Source organism: Anoplolepis gracilipes, chromosome 14, assembly GCF_047496725.1.
Source record: "Anoplolepis gracilipes chromosome 14, ASM4749672v1, whole genome shotgun sequence".
Lineage (NCBI taxonomy): Eukaryota > Metazoa > Arthropoda > Insecta > Hymenoptera > Formicidae > Anoplolepis > Anoplolepis gracilipes.
In genome coordinates this window covers 3,577,663-3,604,343 of record NC_132983.1, presented here as the reverse complement: position 1 = coordinate 3,604,343, position 26,681 = coordinate 3,577,663, and the positions used below count along the sequence as shown (strand labels likewise).

The 26,681-nt window shown below is 29.0% G+C and overlaps 1 protein-coding gene and 1 long non-coding RNA gene across 2 annotated transcripts in view; one reads left to right on the top strand and one right to left on the bottom strand.

Moving 5' to 3' along the window:
• The window catches only part of LOC140673262 (uncharacterized), a 115,952-nt gene extending 108,523 nt beyond the window's left edge, over positions 1 to 7,429 (top strand). The window contains exon 4 of the long non-coding RNA XR_012048033.1: positions 7,092 to 7,429. This is a non-coding gene — a long non-coding RNA (uncharacterized lncRNA). The remainder of the gene's footprint in view (positions 1 to 7,091) is intronic.
• A 59-nt stretch (positions 7,430 to 7,488) lies between these two features.
• Tat (Tyrosine aminotransferase) lies at positions 7,489 to 23,326 on the bottom strand. The gene is made up of 12 exons (XM_072906092.1): positions 23,142 to 23,326; positions 22,698 to 23,050; positions 17,432 to 17,536; positions 16,973 to 17,040; positions 15,846 to 16,004; positions 13,256 to 13,447; positions 12,532 to 12,614; positions 10,480 to 10,549; positions 9,354 to 9,482; positions 9,194 to 9,277; positions 8,858 to 8,956; positions 7,489 to 8,101 (listed from the first exon to the last, which is right to left on the bottom strand). Exons 2-12 carry the CDS (start codon positions 22,837 to 22,839, stop codon positions 7,940 to 7,942), a joined length of 1,293 nt encoding a protein of 430 aa, XP_072762193.1. The 5' UTR covers positions 22,840 to 23,050; positions 23,142 to 23,326; the 3' UTR covers positions 7,489 to 7,939.
• Positions 23,327 to 26,681: the final 3,355 nt, after the last annotated feature.

Here is a 26,681-nt window from a genome sequence, read left to right as displayed (position 1 = left end):
ATCACATTCGATTCGCATTAATCCCGTATTACGCCTCGCTTTATCGGTTTCTACCGGACGGACTATTCTGCACATTTACCTTCAACACTCTCAGCACTCGATGAAGCAGAAAATTCTGTTGCGGGAAGCGACGCACGCGGTGGAAACAGGAATAAAGAAAAAAATTAATCATAAATTTATTTCTCGTGTCTTAATTATAATTTATAATTCAAACAGCTACAGCAATTGTTAAAAAATAATATTCGCCATAATAATATATTTTAAAAGACACTAATCGGCTTTTGTTATTTAAAACGAAAAGGATTTTTAATGTATACAAAATTAAATTTTTTTTATAAAAAGATGATTCTTTTTATATACTAGGAATTATTTCATTACTCATGTATATTGGTTCTTTCTCGCCTCTTTTACTTTCTCATAAAAGAAAAATTTGTCTAACAGTAAGATATTAGCAAAATACAACATATTTTCCATTTCATCTTCTTCCAGCTCTTCTAATAATTTAACCAGGCATTCATATGTCACTGCTTCTTTCGACAGCAGTATCATTCGTTTAGTTACAATATACACGATATTATAACTTCTACAACTTTTGCAATTTTATATACATATATTTTTTTTCTCTTATATAGCATGAAAAAACAAGTTATTTTTACACTCACTTATATAAAAATATATGATATATTAAAATAGAGAGAATTGATAAATAAGAATTAATGGTTTTCGAGATATATTATATTATTATTGCGCTCTCTTGATTTTCATTAATTTTGATATTCATTTTCGTACTATCACTCATTTACAAACATTTACGCAAAAATTGATCGTCAATCAGACGCATGGAAAAAAAATGCAACAATATAAATATCGAAATACGACTTGAACAAACACGCTTTTCACGGGTTTTCATCACTTTTTTTATTATGGATCATATTTTTATATAATAAATTTTTATTTTTATATATTTAAAAACACATACACAGAAGAAGTTTGTGGAGTCAAGTCAAAGCAGACTTTCTAAGCATCAGAAAATGGATAGCGAGAGATATATCCGAGTTTTATTGCGAAAATGACGTATTCTTAGACGAGAGTTCACCAAGTGTGGAATAACACAAACACAATGTCTGGCGAGGCGTGAAGATTTACTTGGGTCTAACTTCCGCTTTCAGTAATAACATAATGTCGTTTTAGGATAATCATATTGTGACCCATCTCTTATACGTTTAGTTCACGAATTAATTGTTTTACTTGACAATATGGCATTCTGAGCCGAAATATCCACAACATTATTACTATCGCTATTATACAAATTAGAGAGAGAGAGAGAGAGAGAGAGAGAGAGAGAGAGAATTTTTTATTTTTATAAATATTTGGACAAATTAGAAAAAGCGAAAAGTCGTTAAATATTTATGCCTTAAAAGTGAATATTTAATTTTGTTTCTGTTTAAGTGAGTAAAAGTTCAAAAAAAGTTCAAAAATACTTAAAAATTACTTTAAAAATATCTAAATCTCTCTCCTCCAAAAATTTAAATATCACTCAGTTTTTTACACACACATACTTGTATGTATATATACTTATTTAAACTGAGAAAAGAAAATGTCATTGTCTGAATTTTCTTCATGAATAATCAAATAAAATACAATATATTTTACATGTTTGCGACAATTACTGACATTTGTCGCATGTACATACATACTCAAAAAAAACAAGTATAATTCACGCAATGTGTGTTATATTTTTATACTACATATTTATGTTTTATTTTTATACTACATATTTTGCTTGTCTCATCCATATGCATAGTTGCGAAAAGGGAAAGTAAGTTTTTTGAATTATGCTAAAAGAAAAAGAATAGCTGTTATCTTGATTCAGTTTCTGCATTAATAAAAAGATACAGATGGATGTACAAATTATTTTATAAATGGTTAGATCTATTGGATTTATAGATTACAGAATTTAAATGTTTTTTTATAAAAAGTAATGTTGTGTGTGTAGAAAATATTTAAAAAATATTTAGAAAATGTAGTTTGCGTGAATAATATCTTATGCTTTGAGCCTATCCTTTTTTGTGTTAAATATTTTTATTTAAATTTTAAAAAATTTAATGTATTTCAGTTATTTTTAGAACCGTGATAATACAACTAAATTTTTTTTTTTGCGGAAATCTGATATTTAAATGAAAATTTTAAATGAAATTTTTAAGAGCGCAATATATAATATCAAAAATATTCTGGAACATGAAAAATTATAAACTTTTTTAATATAAAATATATAAAAAATATATATCTTATATATAGCGTTTTTTTTTTAATTGAAAACACAATACTCAAGTTTTGTCAGACAAAACCTATAATACAAAAAAGTTAAATAACTTTTAGTTTTATAACCCGGAACAAACGCTTGCTTGAGACTTTGACGTTTAAGCTCAGCTTCCAAGCTTTCATGTTGTCTTTACAAGATGCCACCCTGCTTTATGGTCTTCAAGATAAATAAGCTTGTCTTTTTAAAGACGGGTTTGAGAAATTGCGATTTTTAAAGAGATATCTTGCGTGTGGAAGCTTCCTCAAACAACTGTATAGCTTTAGGCTTATCTATAATCTATGCATAAATGATGTATGAATTAATATGCATAAATTATAGTATACTGTTTGTGTATTTTAATTGTTTAAAAAAACATAAAATCGTATAAATCATAAAACTTACTATATTTGTTAATTTTAGAAACGTAAGGAGTATTTTTTTATATTTTGCTTTTATATATATTTGTATATAACATTAGTTTTTATTTGTCGTTCTTTGTAAACTACAAGAATATCTCAAAACGTTGGCAACGAAATACTGAAGTTACAAACGTGTTCTAAATTATTAGAGAAACAATGCAGTTTTCCTTTTCTTCCATTCCTTACTGCGTTGTGTGTTCTCTTTCTCTTTTTTTTTTCTCTTTGTTCAGAGAAACGCAAATAACAGTATAGCGCGTGTGATTTATGATGAAAATAAATATCTATTAATATATTGACTGAGGTACGCGTCGTTCATTTTTCCAATACCACGATGGTTCAGATTGAAAACGCATTCACAATAGATTTCGGGAAAATTATTGTATGTGTTTTTTATTTTAAATATAGTGAAGAGAAAAAAAGCAAATTGAATATATATACGAAAATACTTTGATGAAACTTCAGATATGGGTCATCTTTTCGCACCTTTTTTCGAACAATATGTATATGTGGAAAACAATTTAAAATAGATTTCCTTGAACAAAGTCTGGAAATAGATTGAGAATTTTCAGATAATTAAAAGCTTTAGAAATGCAAATAGTTCAGATTATATTTTCTTTTAAATAGACATTAATACAATTTTAATAGCCAGAATCAATAAACATTTAAACTTTAAGGTGTTATGAAAAAAAAAACTGATCAAAATAAAAGGATATTACACCTCGCTAAAGTATGTATTATTTCTCTTCTTTAATATAAACGTTCATATATATATATAATGTTACTAGAAATACGCTCGATGAACTGTGTGAGGCACACAAAGTACTTTCGAACTCGGAAAGATTCATGCACAAATCAGTATGTAATGCTTTTTACAACAACTTGAATATAGTACTACTATGATTATCAAACTGCAATACATTTTACTGAGACAGTAATAGTATTAGTTAAATTTTGCAATTGATTATGAAGCTTAAAGGTAATTATATCGAAAGGAATTATATTGAAAGATTTCTAATAAATATATTAAATAAAATCATTTGCACACACTCGTGGATATTTTGATAAAACGTATTTTCTAAAAAGTAATATATGATTCTGAGAATATATTGATTAATTGAAAATAAAATGAATAAATTGACGAAATTTTATTTTGAACCAATTGAAGATAATTAGATATAAAAATATTTTTAGCGGAAAAAATATTATATTTTCTTTAAACAGTAAAATTCTGAAAAGTAACAGTTAAATTTGCAATTTCCTTTCATTATCTATATCATTATCTTTATGAGTAAGAAATGCCTCAAAATCACCATCATTATGTAGTAGTTCACTTACTAGCAAATAGCTACGAATCACTGTGCTATTATTATGCTATGATTCTAGATATTTTATTAAATATGTCTAGATCATTTCTCGCGAAAATCAGGTCCGGTTCCATTTGTTTGTCAATTTTATTATAACTGATTTTTATTATAGCTCGATTCCGTAAATAAAAATAATAAAATTAAACTTTTTAATAAAACGTAAATTTTATTTTTATTTATAGCAAATTCATGAAAATTTGATTACTGTATCAAAATTAGTTTATGGATTATACGTTTAACTGAAACAAAAACGACCGCAGTTTGCAATTTTATAAATCACGATATTTTATTTTTCTGCGATTCACTCCAATTCTGTTGTTCCAACCATTTCGATCGTTCGAATTTTACGATATTGCGATAAATCTTTTTATAGAAGAATATAACGTTCAACTTTTGCTTCCAATTAAGTATTTCGATAGCGCGTTTCCATGATATCGATAGTACAGCTATGGCTTGATCGCATCTCTAATTGAATTACTCGAGATTTACACAGGCAAAGTTCATGCATGCGAGGCAAGTACATTTCTGGTTAAACCATAATAAAATATAGAGAGAAAAGGAAAAAAGAATGTTTAACAGAAAAGATAGAGAGAGAGAGAGAGAGAGAGAGAAGACTAAAATATAACATAATAAAATTATAATTAAAAAATAATAACGTAAAAAATAAAATTATAATCAATTCACAATTGATTGGCGAATGCAAGTAAAATTTTAGTAAATAAATATTTCTGAAGAAAAAAATTATATATGCAGCATACAGGATTATTTTTGTTTTTAAAGTGCATAAATCGTTAATGCAAACAGTGGCACTGTCGTGATTCGCAAAAAACAATGCGACGACGCTCGACGTATTCTAATTTTTGTACTCCGCTATGCGACAGGATTTATAACGCTGCGATTTTTCTCCGTCCCTACGTTTCTGTGCGGTAAAAAAAAAAAAATTTTGCACCTGCAACTACCTGGATAACATGACTATAAAAATTACGCACTAACTTATAGCGTTATAATATAAATTACATGCGCAATGTGATATGTAGCAAGAGATACATATATATTACTCGATTACATTTATAACGAATAGATAAATGTAACTTGTACGATGGAAATAATAGTCTACGATATTATCAGAGTAGCAGAAACCACTTCATGATAAAATAGAAGAGATCATTTATTTTAAAAAATTGATTGAATAAAAATACATCATTTTATTTTCGTTTCGAAAAATTTACGTGACATTTCAAAATATACTTTCTCTTTTGTAAATTTGAGAACCAAGCTTTGTTTACATCACTCTGGAACTCGAAAGCCGACAATTTATAATTTCTGTCATGCGAATTCTTGTCGTAAAATCAATAGCAAGCATGGTAACGCCCATTTTTGAGTTGAGTTCTCGCAACTCCCTTTTCAAACGAAGTTCTGTTATGGCATGTAGCCAATATCCCAAGTTGAATCGATTGTAAGGTACACCATAAGTTTTGCGAAAACCAGTTTAACCATAATATGTGTCCGAACAATAAAATATTAATAATATAGAACTGTGCGTGTGGTTCATATTTTTTTATGGTATAATATAATTTTAGTTTCTCAATTCATTAAAAACAATTTTACTTTTCCTAGGATGTAAAATCTACAAAGGCTACTTAATAATAAGAAGAAAAATAATTTACATAGATATTATGTTTACGATTCAAGCAAAATTTTCATTCTCAAATAAATTTACATATCTATAAAATTAGAATTGGAATTTAAATAACAATAACCATTGATAATAGTTTTTGCTCAGGTATGTATTATGTTTTTCTGTCAAATAAACTATATTAATTATTATCTTAGATGATATTGACACGCTCACAAGATCAAGCGTAAAATATTCGAATAATTAATCAATCATTCATCCGAATATTAAATGAAAACGTATGGAAAACAGAATATATTTTACTTTGTAATACGTCAAAATATTTCACAGTGGGAGGGGAGCGACACATTGGTCGGCGCCGGTGTTTGTTTATTTTTACGTACCGAGTACGGAGCCGTGGAATGTTCACCGTAGTAACCTTGTTGTCATTCGCAATGTGAGAGTCGAGCCGATAGGCAGCGAGACAAGTCGCTCCGTGTGTCGTCGCGTTATTATTTCGCCGTGATTATTCACGATCACCACGAGCGTGATTATCGATCTGCGCGTTTAATTTCTACTTTCTAAATTGATGATTCGTAATGTTGAGACGACGAATATATCGCGAGACAGTCGCGTTTTGCGGCGAAAATAGGGATATCGAGCGATAGACATAATAATAATTGTAAGTAAAGTGATAACAAATTATTATTGCTTCCATCGCTATAAATTATTGTTTGTCCTGATATTTACTTCTCTATAATTTTCAATTAGATTACATTCTAGTTCTTTCGAGCTTTTTGCTTATTTCGCTAAATTAAATGTAATTCATCAGGTTATTAATTGAGAACGCGAATAATACGAATCATCGGATCGAGTGATTTGATTAACGGAATCGTGAAATATATCGACTTTTTAATAACGCTTTGTGTTTGGCAAAATTTTTGCGATTAAAATCTCTCTCGCGTCGAATACCGAATTACGATTATATATTTTCGCGCGATCTATCGTGCCTTGATTAATCATTAACTTGACTCGTGTAGTAGCGCATAACATTAGGGTGAAGTTGCTGTCAATCATATATTCGACATTTTCGCTCATTAAGAGAACATTGCGCGCACGGGACGAATCGAGGGGCATCAGAACGCATTTCATTAGTAAGTATAGTCGTAATTAGTCTGGTATTTTCATACCTAACGACTGTCAATGTAACAGAAATGCGGCTTTTGTATCTTGATGATTTGTCGCGACGCGTATTTCGGGAGATTATTCCATCGATATCGTTCGCGCGAATACTGCACATTCTGGACATTTAGCTTCAATTTGAATTTATATGTATATTAACGACTGCGTTTCTATAAAATTCTAACCATTCTGTTATTTGTTATTTGCAGGGCGGGAAGCGCAGGCAGTGAAAACAGGAGCAGAAGGAGTCGCAGCGCGGCGCGGTGTCGGTTTACACGACAGGTTCGGCGCACGATTATCGGATTTCCTTCGCCGTTCGAGAGATATGTATTCGCTGTGTAAATGCACGAAACGTCGCCGGATGTGAGTGGATCATGACGATGGCGTTATTCTTTTCATTGTAATGTAGTAAAGTACGTGTCGCGTACGGGAGCGTCGTTCAAAGCAAGTGCCGTGCGATCGTAGCTAACCTTATTTCCGCGAACGCGTGTGTTGTGTCAACCTCCCAGCTGAGCGAGAGGACCGGCAGGAGAGAGAGAGAGAGAGAGAGAGAGAGAGAGAGAGAGAGAGAGAGGAAGCGTCGGGCAACAGCGAGACAACTCTCGGTGAGTGTTAAATCATCTTTTTTATTTTTATATGAATACGTATCTAGATAAATTCAACGCATTTGTGTTGAATAATAGATGACAGATCGGTACACGTGTCGCACATTTTACGTGTATATATATTATATTATTAGTCAACTTTCGGCTAATCGGAAGTTATTATCTCGACATCTTTATATATCAAAATAACTATTTAAATTACGTATCAAACATTTATTACATAATCATATACTTACAAGAAAAATAGAAATATAAAAGATGTACTTATAAAATTATACAAAAAAAAAAAAAAACGTAGAAATAGATATACATATTCACAGAGCAAAAACCAAGACTGAAATATTCTTTTTTGGATACAATCTACGAATTCGATCCGTGAAAGATAATCAGCAAGTTAATGCAAATACTTGTGAGACTCTTACACATGTTTGACTGTCTCTTCTCTTATAATATTAATATGGAATTTCTACATCGACGAAACTGTTTCTCCCCATGATCTTTGCCGTTTTATAGTGATGTCTCTTGCAAAATCCTTGAATCCTTTGACAAGCTTCCTCGAGCATGTCGTCTGGTACGGTGATTACCAGTCTCATGTAAGAGGGATAATCAAAGCACTGGAGAATTAAATGAGAACATGAAAAATCACTAAAATTATTTTTAATAAAAAAGTTTTTTAAACTGACATACTTTTATGATTAAAAAATAGACTTTCTTTGAATGAGCTATTTAAAAACGCGACATCCATTCGGAAGCCCTTTCCTTTAGCTATAGCTAAAGCTATTTAAAAACTTAGTAGAAACGCGAAAAAATCGTCATTTTTATCCTAATGAGTTTTAAAAAATAGACATTATTATAAAATTAAATTATATTATTATTAAATTATTGTTATTATTATTATTATTATCGTATCCTTGTAATATAAATCTATAATTTAAATATTTTATACTTTTGATGTGACATGTAGAAAGAGAAATAAAGAAACAAACTCAAATCGAGATATATTGATAAATAAATAATTTTCAAAATTATTACTTAAAAGTTTAATGCCCATTATAAAATTATTGCGATAAATTTGTTTTTGTAATTTAATATATTAAAATATTAAAAGAACCACTTTACATTTAAATTAATTATTGAAAGGAATTTAAATATTTAAATATTTGCAGCAAATTATCGTTGTAAAGTAATGTTTTGATTTTTTACGATATTTTTAAACATCAGCATTAAACGTCAGCATACCAGAAAATTTAATTTAAAAAGCTTTAATATTTTTTTTTGGTATATTTACGAATTTAATTTTGTATATACATACGAAATGATAATTTAGAATTAAAAATGATCGATTAATAATTTAAATGTCAGAAACGAACCTGGCCTGGTAGGCAGAACACGGATTCTTCCATTAGCAATCGTTGTACGAATTCGAGATCGGAATTAAATTCCGGAAAACATGGTAGATCGATGTAGACCTAGAAATCGATTCAATAATTCATAGCTCATAAATTGCTGTCGGCGCTCCTTGCTGATGGTATTTACGCATAACATATAAATGGTGGTCGTGCACCGACTAATTGTACGATCTGTTTATGAAGCACTTAATTAACATTTACGCTTTATCCCGCGAGCAACGGACTGTTAAACAATACGCTGTGATTCTTGGAATTATGCAAGGGTGTGGCCGAGTTAATTATAACAGAAATGATTACCATCATATACATCGCTCCGTCCGGCATTATCGGCTTTAGACCTGGAATCTTTATTATGCAATTGTATGCCAATTTGGTGTGCGACTGTAACATTGCGAATTTTGTGTAAATATTTGAATTTTTATGTTCCCATTATATTTATTAAATCGAGAAAACTTACGTGTAAAGTATGGATAACATCGTCGAAGAAGTTTTGCGGTGTTTGACGAAGTATTGCGGGCAAGGCACCTTGAATAAGAGTATTGCTGCCAATAATTCGTTGACTCAAGCAATGCAAACCTTTGCGAATCTAAACAACAGTAAATAAAAAAAATTATTAAATCTGCATTAATTATATATATATATATATTTTATACTACTTTTTTATGCATATATTGTATTTTATTATTTATAATATTTATTATAAAATGAACTTTTGAAAGAATACGATTTTTATACAGAAAAGATTATGTCAAATTGCCTTGTAAATCTGACCAGACATAAAAAACTCTCAAAATCGAGTCCGAGTTTAGACATGTAAAATCATTTCTAAAGACTTAATAGTATCTCTCACAGACAGAATATTGTGAAACATCGAACGTACTGCAAATCGACAGATATTTACCAGCCTGTGCGATTCGTCTATCAGAAAATATTATCAAAAAAATCACACAATTTTTTTTTAAACAGAAAATAACATCTGTACAATAAAATAGTAAATATGTGGACGTAAAAGGAAAAAAATTGTATATTACAAAAAAAGAGTTAGAAATTAATCGCTCTTTATATTATGTTATAGACATATTTTAAATATTTTATCTTATTTAAAACACTTATTTGAACATTTTTATTTTATAATATTATAAAGTGTAGCGATAAGAGAAAATTTCTTTAGTTAAAATATTCTATATCGAAATTTTTTTACGCATTAATAGTAATAGACGCGTGAATAAAACTTTTCGATTAGATTTTCTCTCAAAATTCTTATTGCGATTACTTATTTAAGATACAGCGAAACGACTTGCAAAAGTTATTAAAGAATACAAATATACTTTCAGTAACGACACGACACGACGGTTTAAAGTTTGTCCAAAAGCGATACACCTTTGCAAATACACGATTGGCGTTGGTTGCCAAAAGACCGAACTTTCATGGCAGAATAAAGTTTAATCAACGAAATTTAATCAAATCTATAATGTGTGATGTCGAACTCGCCACGATATGCCCCGTCTCGTTATGAAAACAATGCCACCAGAGAAGCAATTATTTTCGTGCTGCCACGTATTGTGCCAGGACCGTTTACCTACCTCAGTTTCGAGCACATTCTGACGATCATGGATTATTATCCATCCCATGCGCCAGCCCGGAACCATAAATCTGTAAGAAAAACGAAAACAAGATATGATTATACATGTATGTCGTCAGATTCCATTTTACAGATTACTGTGCCAAAGCCACTTTACTTCTTATAGGAATAATTTTGTATTACAATAAAATATTTTTAGTTTAAATATGAAATGCTTTTCTATACAAATAATTATATACAGTTAATAACTTGATTCATAAATATTAATTTTAATGTTCGCGCAAAAAAAATGCATTATTTATTGATTTTTATGATTTATTAATTTGATTATTAATTGAATATTATTAAAAATTATTTAGAGTACAGAAATTATTTTAATATAACGTAAAATCGCCCCCATTGTTGTGATAAAATCTAATTGTAAACTTTTCCAAAACAACAAGAGCCATTATTTTATTCTATTTAGCACGTACAATTATCGTTTAGCTGCAAAAAATTTGACATATACTTATACCTTAAATTCAATATGTGAAATGTTCAATATGTAAAAACATTCTTTATTCTCCAAAATAAATTTTTTTATCATTAAATGTGGAAGAGATGCTTAAATCATAATTACATATATTAATCTACTACCATTTTATTAATAACGTTTATTACGAATACGACCAATGGTAATCCTATATTGAAATAATCTCATTTTCACATTGATTTCGCGACCATAGTCATTTTGCCTTTTTTTTCTGATATTTCTTTTCATTAATATGAAAATTACTGTGTTAAATGAAAGAAGCATATAGCTGCGCAATTCGCATTTAATTAATTTATTCCAAATAGATCAAAGTATTTCATATGCAATGAATTATATAGTAAACTCTATGAGAAAAATTCAATTGATTTCGATTATAAAATATTTATTTTTTAATATATATTTCAAGTATCAAAGTTTAGTAGAAATTTGCATTACAATTATTATTAACTCATAGTCGTACTTTATTTGCTATTATTAAATTATCGTATTACAGCATATTTTTGCTGTATAATTCACATATTCATTCCATTATTTACTTTATACCTTATTTTCATTTCATATTCGAATATATTCAAATATACATATGTATATATCGTTAAATTTCGCATGAAAAACGCGATTTACTTAATATCTCAATACTACGCTGTGAAATCTGTGACATGTAAAATACATTGTAATCTACTCATAGTGAAAGATTTAGCAACAGTTGCAGGAACTCGTTTACAACTGGTATAGCGATCGTAAATTACATTTCGTAAGTTGCATTTCAAATCTGATACCGTCGGGGCAATGGAAGCATAATCACGAAACTTCGGAATAACGTTCTTTCGGTTTGATCGCGAACATTTTACTCATGTTCAATCACCTTGCCTTATTTTCGAAAATCGGGCGAAAAATTTTACAGAGGAACGCGCGCATGCTTTCGTTCCTAAGGAATTTTTTCCTCAACTTCACGAATCGTTAGTTCTACTACATACTTTCGCGATGAAAGCAGATAATAGAAGGTAACGCATACTGAAAATAAGTAAAAAACTTGATAAAAAAAAACTGAAAAAAATGTTATATTCTTTAAATTATTTTTAAGCGATCACTGTACATATATGTATATATAATGTTTTTATTTAATATATTATAATATTTAAAATAAATATAAAAAGCATATTTTCTTTTTTTTTTCGACGAAAATAAATATTTAAATTCTTTAAATTTTTTAAATTCCTTAATTTTAAACGCTTTTTATTAAACTCAAATATTAAAATTTTGCACTGCGAAAATTCTTACATTTCATGTACACCCTCTTAATCACTTTTGACTTTTCTCTTGGTTATTTGAATCTTTAAACATTAAATATATAACATGACATTTCAAGAGGTAAATTAGCTACCCGGTCGTTTTATTTAATACGCGAAAATTACACATTAAGTTTGCGCGTAAAAATTCTAGAATGTTACGCAAAATCTCACACCCGAGTTTCCACGCCGAAATATGGGAGTTTTACAGTCATTTCACGTTCCAACATACCTTTTAGTCAGCCCGCTGCACGACAAAATAGGAACTTCGGTCGATAGAGACGCTAACGAGTGGAAAGTCCGTCCTGGAAATACCTGAAAACAGCGGAGAGGCGAAAAATGTATTTGCGCATAATAGGCACGTATGTTTCACCTGCATGTGACACAAAATAACGCAAAACCGTGACAGCTAGACATTACTTTGTCTCATTGAATTTTTCAAAAGAACTACTGCCATTATATATCGCATAATATAATAATATTGTGAGTACTTTTAAGTTTTAAGTTACAAAAATAAAATTTAAATTATTAAAATTCATGAAATTCTTTTATATACAATATAAAGCACATTGTTAAAGTATAATTTTTTAATGTAAAGAAAAAAATTCTCATTATAATCCAAAAAAGACAATAAGAATTTTAATAATAAAATGTAAACAATGTTTTCAAGGTTAAAATTTAATATTGTAACAAAATTATTGTAAAACATTTTCTTTGCGATTAGATTATAACTGATCATCGTATATGTGTTACAAGCAAAAATTCTCTTGACGCGATAACGAAGTACAGCGCAACTTTTTCCGGATTTGGAATACCAAATTTTGCATATTTGCTCTGAATTAATTGCGTATTCTCTTTGAATAAAAGGACGTGGACCGCGCTTTATTTCGAAGCTCGCAAATGAAACGATTTGTCACTTGATATTTGTGGGGGAAGCGTAATATTGGGGCACGTACCATGTGCTCGTAAATCTCATCGGCTATAATGGGTACGTAATAACGAGCGGCGATGTAGAGAATGTCAAGTATATGGTCGCGACTGAACACAGAACCGCACGGATTCGAAGGATTGTTTATAACAATCGCCGCCGTCGATTCGTCGATTTGCGCCTCCAAGTCATCCAGATCGACCTCCCAACCGAATTCTGGCTGCGAAACGAACGAATTAATATTAATAGGATGCATTCGTGAGTGACTCTCTCTCTTGAATCTTCATTTCCTATTTCCCTTTTAGGGATCTCTCTTACAGGATCTCTCGGAAAAATTGCGCGTTTTTCCTACAGATTCCTTGACAGTTTTGAATTTATTTTGCGAATTAACTTTTACTGTAGCAAAATTTAGGCAACCCTTTCAACAAAATTTTTGTTTAAAGGACACGTTAACAAGAATTTAATATTTTTTTTCAAAATTATATCGTACTAAATTGAAACAATCTACGATCTCGAATTAATTTGGGTAAATGTATTTTTATATGTGTGCTCTCGTTCAAATAAATAATAATTAGAAATATATATTTACTAAAAATAAAATATATAGATATATGAGCAAAGAAGCGATAAAGTCTCTCATAAAATGTAACACAATAATAAAATTGCCAGAACATTTTGCACAAATTTTAAAAGATTTTATGTTCATAAGCAACGATATTTATGTGATTCACGAATACGTGACGTGTGAGGAGATGCGCGGCATAAGATGGTTTACAAATTCCTTGCACATTTCGCTTTGTAGACAATTAAAGCTACAGTATTACGATTGTAATTACTTCTTAGGAAAGTAAAGTACCTCCCAACGATACATAGCAAAGGCGAGCGAGATGTTAAAACTTGGCGGTAAGCGAAGTTGAAAAGAGTGGAGACTACTTCATTAGTACTTGGGTTTAACATTTGAAGAATCTCCGAGTGAAAGCATAGATTTATCGTAATGAAGAACGATTTAAATATGATTGCGTGTCGTTTAAAGTCATTACACAATAACAGTTCCAATTGGCTTCTTACGTGACTATTTTGCGGAAGAAATGAGATCTTTGCAAAATTTGAAATTAATAAAATTTAATATTAAAAATTATTTAATATTAAAAGTTAAGTATTTTCTTTTAGCAAATTAAAATAAGAGCGAATAAAAAAATGTCTACTATTTAATTGTTATTACAAAAACTACACTACACTTCTTTGAAAAACAGGTAGGAAATAAAAGTTTTAAATATAAATTTTTATTTCTTGACATCTCTAATGGAATATATTTATATATATATATATATATATATATGTGTGTGTGTGTGTGTGTATGTGTGCGTATAATTAACGTGGCTACGATAAAAAATTGTGTCTGCAATCTGCCTTTGTGCATGTTAAAAGGGCACATTATGCATACTCATTGTTTTTCGTGATATTCACGTCTTACGGGTGGTTAATAAATTTAAAGATATTAACGAAATGGAATATTTTTGCATATAAAGCCGTTTGCTAAGCCTGATTGTCTCTTAAAGTGCGTTTTATAATAATGCGTAACTTAAGAAATATGGCGGACGCCTGTTATGCACATTTCTTATTAATGACGATGCAACACGGTAGCGTGTAATACTACCTTCTCTTTTACAGACGCGATTATTACAGAGTGCGATATTGATCAATATTTTGTACGTTATTACAGGAATATGAAGCAAGTGTTCATTACGCTGTTCGTTATCTATATGACTCAGAGAGAGGCAACAATAATTAAACAAATAAATCAATTATTAAACAATTTAAGGTTTTAAAAGTTAATATAAATTTGTAAAACAAACATGGAATAACATAATTAAAAAAAATAATTTATTTAAGAAACACAATTTTTCTTTTCAAATTTTTATATTTTTACAAACAAATGAATTCTTTTATATATTTTCTTCTCTTTGTAAAGAAAAATTTGGCTTTTCACTACGTGTTTTTTTTTTTTAAACAGTCCTTTTATTTGTGTTCAAAATATTTGATAAAGAATTTTAATTTGTATTTGTGTAACATTTGAATCTTTACACAAATATAATCGCCACAATGTGTAAATTTTAAATTATCCGTACGACAACCTAGTCAAACGTGTAATTCACGTTTTTGATTTGTCATCATCCGGAAGCAAAACTGAAAACCAATAGTTGCCACGCATAAATCAATAAATTTTATTATATTGAAATATCACTTGTGTATGTGTAAATGACATAATTCGTTCTCACAGTTGTTGACCATCAAGCGGTTATTGATTAATTACATTTGAAGCTCTATGTTTAAGATAATATCTATTCGTATGTTGAGATTTATGTCGAATAACAATATTCATTCAAAATACATTCTAAATTAAATTATATGTATATATATATATATATATATATATATATATATATTTTTTTAATTAAAAATTTTATATGAAAATTATAACAGCTTATCAACTATTTTGTTGTTTCAATGTTTATTATTAGATATTTATTACATATTTTGCTGCATAAAATATATTTATATGTAATACGTGCGAAGAGATTTATTTATTTATTTATTTTTTCGAGAAGAATACTTACACGTAAGTCGTATGATTTAACCGTAATACCAAGACCCTCTGCCAATGTTCGATAGATCGAAAAGCCAGGACGTGGAATTAGGATGTTTTGGCCTTCTCGAGCTAAAACCGTGATACACAAGTCAAGTGCACAAGAACATCCACTACACAGGATTACGTCCTACGACAAATATAGAAATGCGAAATAGATTATTTATGTGTTTTATTCACGTCATATTAAATATACAGTAAAAACAAAAAACAATTTTTTCGTGATAACAAACATTTTTAATTATTTTTATATTTTTTACGCATTTCCAGATTTTTAAAGAATTTATTCGATATATTTTGATAAATTTCAATGTTTTATTGTAATTAAAAAAACAATACATGAAAATACAAGGGAATTTTATACAATTATCGCAAGAGTTTCATTACAGAAAAATAAACTATATATAGCAGTATTTACGTGTACATCATAACTGTACAACACGGGGAATGAAAGGATATGAAAAGTTTTCTAAAGAGAAATATTATTTTATACTTGTAAGCTTTACGCTTTCTGTCTTTCTCTCTCTTTTCTTTCTCTACTATTATCTAATAATATAATATATAAAGTTTTCGCAATAGAATTTTATATTTGTTTGAGTAATTCAATAAATTGTTTATAAAATTAAACTGATCTGTTCGTTCGTTTTCAATATTTTGTATCGTTTTATCGACATATCTCTCTTTCTATCTGCGTCCGCGATTTCCATCTCGCGAGATTTCACAGCGCCAAGTTAATTAACTATCTCCTCAAGATTGTACGAGTACTCGAAATATACAATACAATCGACCTCGTCATGAAAATAATCCCTGAATATCTAGATCGCATTTTTTCTTTCCTTGCGGTTGGAAGAAATATTTACAGTTCTCTTCCGTGTTCAACAAAACTGTTTTATTAATATTTGAATAAATTTTGGCCAATTTTGGCCCTCTGTTATTCTTGTTGAATAAATAACAATAATAAAATATCTCGTTGTTGAATAAATAAAATACGACCGTGTATACGTGACAAGAAATCTCAGTGTAGGCAGTGACTTCAAATTTGTTTGCGACACGTATTGGCCGATCTGTCATCGATATTTGATATAAGCATCATCGTACCTTGGGATCGATTTTAACGAACTCGTTCGAGCTGTATTCAGCTACGGCTTCCCGCGCTCTCTGATAACCTGTGAATAAATCAAAATCAATTACTTTATTTTGAAATAAACATACTTAATATTTAGTCTGTGATATACCATACATAATAAACACATATTTCCTTATAAAATATATGTATAATTAGTAATTTACATCATAAAATAGATAAATATATATTATATTGGTTTTATGAATAACTATGACATATATTAAATATTAATTATTTATAACATTATATTTAAATAATTTATGAATATTTATTTATAAAAATATTTAAAAAAACGATAACATAATAGAGTATTTAAATGTAATTTTTATATCAGTTATTAGCAAATTTATTTTGCATCATTCTTCTCGTAAATAAAACGAAAATTTAAATTACGATTTAACTAAACTTGTAGATTTAAAAAAAAGCATTACCTGTACTTGGCGCATATCCGTTGTACAATTGCGAAGCTACGCTCTCTTGAACAGCCTCAATCACCTCTTTTGGCGGCTTCAAATTACCGAAAGTTGTAGGATCGCCTTCAAATAGAATACGCGATAAAACACGTAAGACTCATTTGAAAAACGCCATAAATACTGGTCTATCAATTATCGCGCGATTACAAATGTATAAGCTACTAATTGTATAAATCTAGTTTGCTGTTAAACTTTCCACTATATAGTTTTACATAACACATAGTTAAATACACGTATGTGTGCTATAAATTGATTACTATGAATGCTAACATAACTGTAGGAAATGCGTTTACAGACGCGTCGTCAAAGTATAACGAAAATCACTACTTGGTTTACATTCTATATATATATATATATATATATATATTGTAATAGGAACTAATTAATTGTTTCCCGGAGATTACGCGTCATAGTCAATCCTTGTTGCAAAATTTCTATTACGAAACGACAACGCGACGAAATAAAATTCGAGCTCGGCCAAAACTACGAAAATTACGTAATTATAACTTGGTCGCCATTAATCGCAAGAATCGTGTTTCAACAATGTTGCAGTTAACATTTTGCAATATTATATTTCATATTTCTATTACAGTCGGTATCAATTAATATTGATATAAACGCTGAAATCTTTCAGAGAATTGTCAGCGAATTATAAATTACACACATTACAGATATGTTACAACGTCGAAAGTCTGGAATTTTTTATGAATAATTTTTAATAATTTCAAATAATAAACTTTTCAGTTTATGCATGTGTATATATTATATTTCATAGTGCATATATGGAAAAAAATATTCTACATGGAGTATATATATATGGACTGATGAGATTATATAAATAAAAAAACAAAAAATAAAATAATCCTGACTTTGCTACGAGAGTATATTTCATTTTTTGTTAATTTTGTTAAATATTTTATTTAGTACATATATTCTCGTTTTCCTACATATTTTTATCTTATATATAATATTATTAATATCATCAAAGTCTTATGTGATTTTTTTTAACTATTCTCTCTCTCTTTCTTTATTGCTAAATATAACTATGTTATGCATTTGCACTACTTTTTTCAAATAAAATTGTTTTTTAAGTGTTAGTTTAAAAAAATAATATGTTATTTCAAAAATAATATATTTTTTCTTATACATATAATAGAGAGGGAAAAAAATATAATATAAAATTCCTTGTTTTTCTATCGATCTTTTCAGCATGTTATGAAACTTATAAACCGGTTTTGGAATATTTTTGGAGCAGAACCATGTACCGAAACTTTATCGAGAGATACACGAAATATACATATATGCACACATCATAGTATACTGTTTCTCGATAAAAAAAAAATCTCACTAAAAGACTACCACTTCCGAATTGTTTAAAATTCTCTAAACTTTTATACTTTTCATTAACAAAAATAAAAAATATTTTAAAAATATTGTCTTGTTATATTAATTTCGGTTTATATATTATACCTTTTGCTTTACTCATTTTACAAAAGTAAAAGATAGCACTTTTTGAAAATCATGACGCTGCTATTCCATTTTCCGACGTTGTAATCTTCTTGAAATTACATATGTATAAAATGAAAGAAAGCTCTTGAAAATATATATGGTCACTAGCACATCTGGGTAAGATTTGTATCGAAATATATTTAGATTAGTGTGCTCATGTGTCAGTTCTATTCTATTTCAGTATAAAATTTGCTGAGGACGTTTTTCCGATACATTCTGACACATCTGCATTTTGCATCACTGGTACAAATGTTAAGAGGACTCACGCGTCAGTACCATTTTAACTTTAAAGCCTTTTAACTTTTCACCGCTTATAAAACTCTATGCCAGTTAGTTAAAATCGCGATCTCCGAGAAGTTTGAGAACTTTCAAAGAATTAAAACAAACAAAATATACAACTCACAATCAGTCTGAGATAAAAATTCTTGAGATGTTTCAGTTTTACGCGTAATTCTTTAAAATAGTTTCATATAATCTGTTTTATTTTTATTACAAAATATTGCGAAAAAATATTTTTTTTGAAAAATAATTAAAAACCATATAAACAATTTATTCTGTAATTCTTTAATATTTTCTCTCAATATTTTATTAAATGTTGAATTAATAAATTAATTTTCTTCCTTTTAATATAAAATCGAAGTTGTTTATAGAATCGAAAAAATTTAATATACAATCGAAATTTCTGTCAAAATTTACGTCCAGAAACAAAGCCCATATTTTTTAAAAGGCTACATATTGTCGATTATTTTTATATTTATCAAAAAGGCATTGTTATATCCTATCTATGTTTACATTGTCTAATTACTTCATTTAATGCAATTTCGTTTGGAATTGTGCAGCATGGAAAAATTTTCAATATTAAAAGTAGCGTTTTTTCTTCCATACATATATTAGGTGTCAGAGAAATTTGATTGAACCAAGTATATTGGAATTGTTTTACTGTTTAGGAGGTTTTTATTTGGTAAACTTTTGAAAAAGTTGTTTCTTCTAGAAATACAGCAAAATCGACAAACGAAATATTGTCTATCTTGCATCGCGTGTCTGCGTAAAATATTTTCTAGAGAGCGAACTGTGTCTTAAGTTTCAATACTTCCGGACAGGAGAGAGAAGTTTGTAGATCTTATGAGGAAATTAACTCCGCGATTTTTTAACCAGATTATAAAAAGGAAAGAAATACAGTACATATTAGCATAAATTGCAAGGAAAGTTGTTTATTTCTTATTAAATAAATAGCAAGATTAACAATACAATCAAGATAAACAAGGTTATCGGAATGTTGAAAATTTTCCATTATATGAAAAGATCATAAATAGAGAATAAACGCAGGCGGATTTATCACAGGCGTCCCGTAAATCTATAAATTCCGCAAATTTATGAAAAATCACCAGTCATAGTGTTCGTTTTTACGCAAATATGGTATATAATAATTATTCTAGTATCCATATTTTATCAAACTCCTTTAAACTGATACAGTTCATCCTATATTTACAACTCTAACAATATCAATTATAATATGTGATAAAAGAAATAAAAATTACAAATGTTATAATATACAGGATGTAACAGCGCCCTTATTAGGCGTTTTCTTTTTTTTTTTCCAAAACGATTTCTCGTAGCAAGTTGGCGAAAAAAATTTTTATGATAAAAGCCTCAGTGAAGAATCGAATGGTAACACAGAGCGTTTCTCGGAAAAACCGGGAAATTGGAAAAATGGGTGTGAACTTTATCATTTCAAATGGGAAGGTGGGTCGAGTGAGGCATCATTAGATAGAATCTTTAAAAAGAAACAACTTTTGTAGGAAAAATTTTTTAATTTCTCCAACTAATAAAAAAATGCAAATAATTAATTTTCATTTACAGATGCTCGAATTCCTCCCATTGACTTCCTAATAAAATATATATAATTATATATAATAATATTGTAAACTCGTGTTACGACGTTTACTTTTCTTGCTCAAGAATAATATAATTTAATCTTATTGTAGATTTTTGTCGTAAACTAGTGCTGTTCTTATTTGCACATTTCGGCCAGATCTTGAGACTCGCGCATTAACAACGAAACATTACACGTGCGTAACTAAAGAGCGACACTTCGCTTCAGGAGCGTCCATATCGTAAATGTAATGTGGCAATATTATATTACTTTGAAAAATTTTTAATTATAATACTTTGAAAATTTTTTTAATTATTGCAAAACATATAAATAATTAATAGTAGAATGAAAATAATTTTAGTTATTGATAAAATATTAAAAGAACTGGGGCTTTTGTCATAAAAATTTTTTCCCCAACTTGCAACGACAAATCGTTTAAAAAAAATGCCTGATACGGGCGCTCTGTTACACCCTGTATAATTATCTCTTATTTAAATTTTGTTAAAAAGAAGATTAAGTTGTAATATTTATGGAAAAATATCACACATTGAAATTTAATGCAAAGATGATAGATTAGATACATTGATAGTGAAAAATTGACTCGATTATCTCAAAGATTACGTATGAAAAATAATATAAATATTTTATGCTTTTTCAAAAACACAAATAGAGACTAAATCAAACGCATTTTTATATTTTCGATGTAATTTCCAAGTTAATTAAAATACGCTTTTTCATATTCTGGCATATTTTTCTCATACAGCATATTTGACCTTCTATGTTGCACCGATCGATAATATCAAACTTTTTTTACAATGGTCAGAGATCATTCATATTAAAAATCTATTCGTAGGAAACGGCAAAAGTTTGCCATTTGTATGCATTTACTCGTATTTACCAACATTGACTTTTTATTTGCATAACGTTTTTATCCAATGTCCTTCAAGTTAAATAAATAGAAGTATAATAATTTTATTTAAAACAATCTGATGAGTTGAATCATGACGTTTTGTACAGTGAATTTTAAAAATAGTATAATTTTGCAGTTAATACGCTCCACAACGTACACTGTATTAAATGTTTTTTAATTGCTGCGGCGTTTCGTACATTAACGAAACTAAAGACAGATTACATTGTCTTGTTTTATGCGCACATCGCGTTTATCTCTGCATAACTTTTATAATAAAGGATGTGGAACGTATACAATCTTCTTTCTCTCCTCAATCGAGAATGATCGGACGAGTCGGTTCATGCCGTGTTATTTTTTGCTCCGCGTAAACGTTTATAATTACACCATCATGATACATCATCTCGTGCTTTTCTGTATTTCATCTTTCTTGCCGAGTAAAGGATGAAAATGTAAAGAATTACAGAGAGATTGTCAAATCAAATGTTTTGTGACATAAATAAAGATTGACATCACTAAGAAAATTTTTAAAAGTCGCGCAATAATCGAATTTAATATGATATGTTTATGTACATATATAATGGAAATATAATGGAAATAAAATGAATAACAGACACTTAGTAATGTGACTTAATAATAACTAGATTTTATACTCTTTAAGAAAGGAGTATAAAATAGAGATATAAATATTATAATAAAAGAGATATATTTATTGCAGTTTAGTGTTTATAGTGAGAAAAAGTAAAAGCTTATAATGATATACTTGCAAAAAAAATTAAAGCACATTGAAAAATAGAGATAAGATTTAAATTTTCCTGCATTTATTCTTTTCAGCGGTCAATCGCTCTTGTTCGATTTTAAACACACAAATATATACAATATATTCGCGCAAAATTTACAATAAAACAAGACGACTTTTTCTTCTCAATACTCACCAATAGACAACGCGATCATGGACTTGTTAGGGTTCGGTTCGACAATGATGTTTTCCACGATCGATCTTATAGGATTGTATGTTCTCCGAGCGATGTCGGAGGCGCAAACATTCCAATGTTCACGGAAACTGGATGCGGACATCTCGTCGTGTGCGGAAGAAATAAATGTCCCGCGAAAACTTCACCTGCCGATCTTTTCGGTAGACAACTGCGTGGAGAAATATGTGTGTCCTCCAACAGGAGGGAATATATATGGATCTCTCGATAACGGAGATATTTATCGATGATTCTCGTACGACTTGCTCATTATCACTGAGCCCGAATCGAGACGGCACGCTAATAATCGAAATGCTCTACGAGTAAAGGACAAACGAACCGGTCGGATTGGTCCATTCGACACCACACCTTCTTTCATAATTAATTATAAATAGAGTCCGTGCTTACGTAGGGAAAACGAACACCTTGAACGGCTACGTCAACGTTGTCATCCTTGCGAGAGCAAAACAAGAGTATGCGGCCGTATGTCTCCGTTCTCCTATCCGTCGTTCGCCATAGTCTCTTAGAATGTATGAAACCTTAACTCCGCCGTTCCTATTTTGTTGCGTCTCTCGCTAATGTTTATGCAATTATACCTCGTAACTGTTTACTCGGAGTTACAGTCGCGGATTATTCGAACGCTGCTTCGGTCCGACGACAACAACGACGACGTCACGAACGTGCATTTGCTCGTTAATTGAGTTTAAGGCGACGTTGTTGCTAGCGCGCGCTCGACGAATGTCAGAGATGAACGAGTAAATGAAAGACGTAGGACTGATATCTGCAAGAAATCAAACAAAAATGCTAGATTGAAGAAATGTTGAGAAGCTAAAATTAAACTTTAGCATCATTTTTCAATACGCTCGCGTGTATTTTCTACTTAATTATTTGCAAATATATTATTATACCATTTGATTTTTTGCTTAAAAGAAAATTGAAATAATAATATTTTTATGTATATTATTGAGTTACAAATATTCTTTTATTATATATCTTTTTCAAAGATAATTTTTTTATTGTATATATATATAATCGCTTACATAATTCTACATATAATTTCTGATTACAAACTAATATTGTGCTAAATGTAATAGATATAATGGAGTGTAATATGTTATGTGTATGATGATGATTGCGTATATAAAATTCTTGTGAATTAGTAACGTGAAATTAACAAATGCAAATTTAATAACTGCTGTTATTGGAAAATAAAATTTAAATGAAATCATAAATCTATAAAATATTACAAATACGCGTATTTATTAAATAAAAGCTTCAAATTTATAGTATATAAAACAAACATATGAAACATTGACTATAATATTGATTGACACTTTTTCATAAAGATAAAATTGATTTGTCTTGTTTTTTTAATACATACATTAATACAAATAAACCAATGATATTATTGTTTATGATGCCAAATATAGGAAATATAGCAAGATAATTAATTTAAAAATTTGATAGAAAGTAAAGTAATAATCGTGATTTTCCTGTAAACTGTGCAATGTTTGACAAAAATATTCTGTTTATCAAAATTCCATCTATATGAGACGAACGTGTGCAAAATTTAACTTTCGGAATATTTATTACAATGTATGATACTTTTTACAATAAAATAAATTGAAATTTTACTCGACATTAAAAACTTGCGTCGAAAACACGAAGATCTTTTCGGATGAAATGGCAATTGTGACTGATTTGTGACGTATAATGTAACTGCATTGGCGCAGAAAAAATACACGAATGCATGTAAATTGCTCTCGATAAAGCATGAATTGCAAATAAATTTCAAGCATTATCCAAACGCTTTTTCCTTTTGCTTAATCCGTACGTCACTAGCAGAAGAAGAGTGCATCTAGATGATGTAAAAATGTTCTGAGGTGTCATTTTGACATCTTAAAGGTGCCGTAAATATGATCTCAATGGTATCTCAAACACGTTTATATTATTTATTTCTCCGTTGTTTGGATCTACATTAAAAAAATTTTGATACTCGTTCAATTCAATTTCGCGTTCGATACTTAAGATTTTTTAAGATTTTCCTTAAATAGCCGATTCAGATAATTAGCAAAATGAAAAAGATAAAAGGAATACGAAAGACTGTTGATTATAAATTAAATATTAATTATAATTTATAACAATCCTGAAAAATCTCAATATTTAAAAATTTATGTCTTATAAATTAAAAATATTAAAGAAGTGTACGGGGTATATCATAGTAACTTATGTTAGTTTCTACGCAATATATTTCTATGCATTTGCGAAATTTTGTTGTGATAAGCTATTCGTGTTAAATTATTTAAAATATCTGAAACATCATAATTTTCATTTGTATTCTATTTTTATTATTATCTCCGTCCTTTATATCCACGATAAATCCAATAAAAGACAAAAATAATTGGATAGTGTTAAATTAAAGTATGATGGAGATTTTTTAACCGGGCTTTCCTGCTTTCAAAATGAATCTCGGAAGGAATGCTGCGATGCCGGTTTCGCGATGTTGTCAAAGTTTGTCGAAGTGCCGGGACTCGGCCAAGATGGACTTTTTAGACGTTTCGTGATTTTCTCTATTTTACAGAATACGGCACGTGTGTCGAATCAAGGCTGCTCTCGTTGGAGGCTCGACTGCTTACTATGCTAAACACATTGGCCTCAGTAGAATTCCTTTACGACGGACGTCTCTCCCTCTCCTATATAGTTGTGCTCTTTGAACTTATCTCTGTAAACTTTTTTACTACGACATCAATCGATACTATGATATATACTGGAATTTTCTTCACGCTGAGGATCTTTAGTAGGAAATAATAGCGATAGAAATGGTATTATACTCAAACATAATACATAAATATTTTATATACGACACTAAAAAGAGATATAATGTCATAAATTGATTAAAATCATTTTTTAATATATTTTATTAACTAATTAAAATGAGAATGAAAATGTACGAGATGTAACGGAAAGAATATTACTTATTACAAACATCATTTATTACTATATTAATTAATTATTTCGATTGAAAATAATATTTCTTATACTAATCTCTTTTCAAAAAATGTAGTCTTTATTTATTGATTCAAAAATACAAAAACCGTTAATTTACCAACTAATAATTTATATTATTAATTTTAAACATTAATTTATTTTTACTAGTAGTAATAAATCGGACTAAGTTATTTTTATCAATTTTTTTATTACATTCATTAAGACTGGAATTTAATCGTGATTGTGATTGTGTAACATTACACATTGGTACAATTTCTGCAATTTTGGAATACGTTTAAAAAGATTATAGTTCTATAGTCTTGTTCTGTAGAGATAATTTTCGTGCATTTTTGTTCTCTAACTTTTTGTAATTATCGCTTTAACAAATGTTGCGCGCAATCAAATTTGACAATAAACATTTATGAGCTATATGTAAAAAATAACTTGTGACCAATAATGTAAAAATTTTAGAATGCTTCCAAATTAATATTTGTTATTTTAGAAATTTTATAATATTTATTATTTTATAATATTTTATAATATTTCATCTATTATTTTAGAAATTACAATTAACGTATATTGGGTAACCATATTCTTGAATCTCAAAGATACTAATACGTGTCATTTCTCATTTAAAAACCATTCTGTTTCATCGTTCTATTAGCTAATGATTAAATATCTCGCCCCAGTAGTAATTACACATTTAAATAATTTTAATAATACCCATGTCGAGGTATATTTTCTGTTATTTCGAAAGGAGAAATTATTTGTAAAGGAGAATATTTATAAATTTCTTTCTTAAAGTGCGTAGTTGACTCTCTTTTAGAAACTCGCCTTTAATTGCTATACTGTAAACGTGTTGATTTCAGACAGGCAGCGTTTCTGTCAAAAATTCTTACATATCATTATCAAATATACTGATGTAACAGTTCTTGTCAACAAAATTATTCATGATTCTAT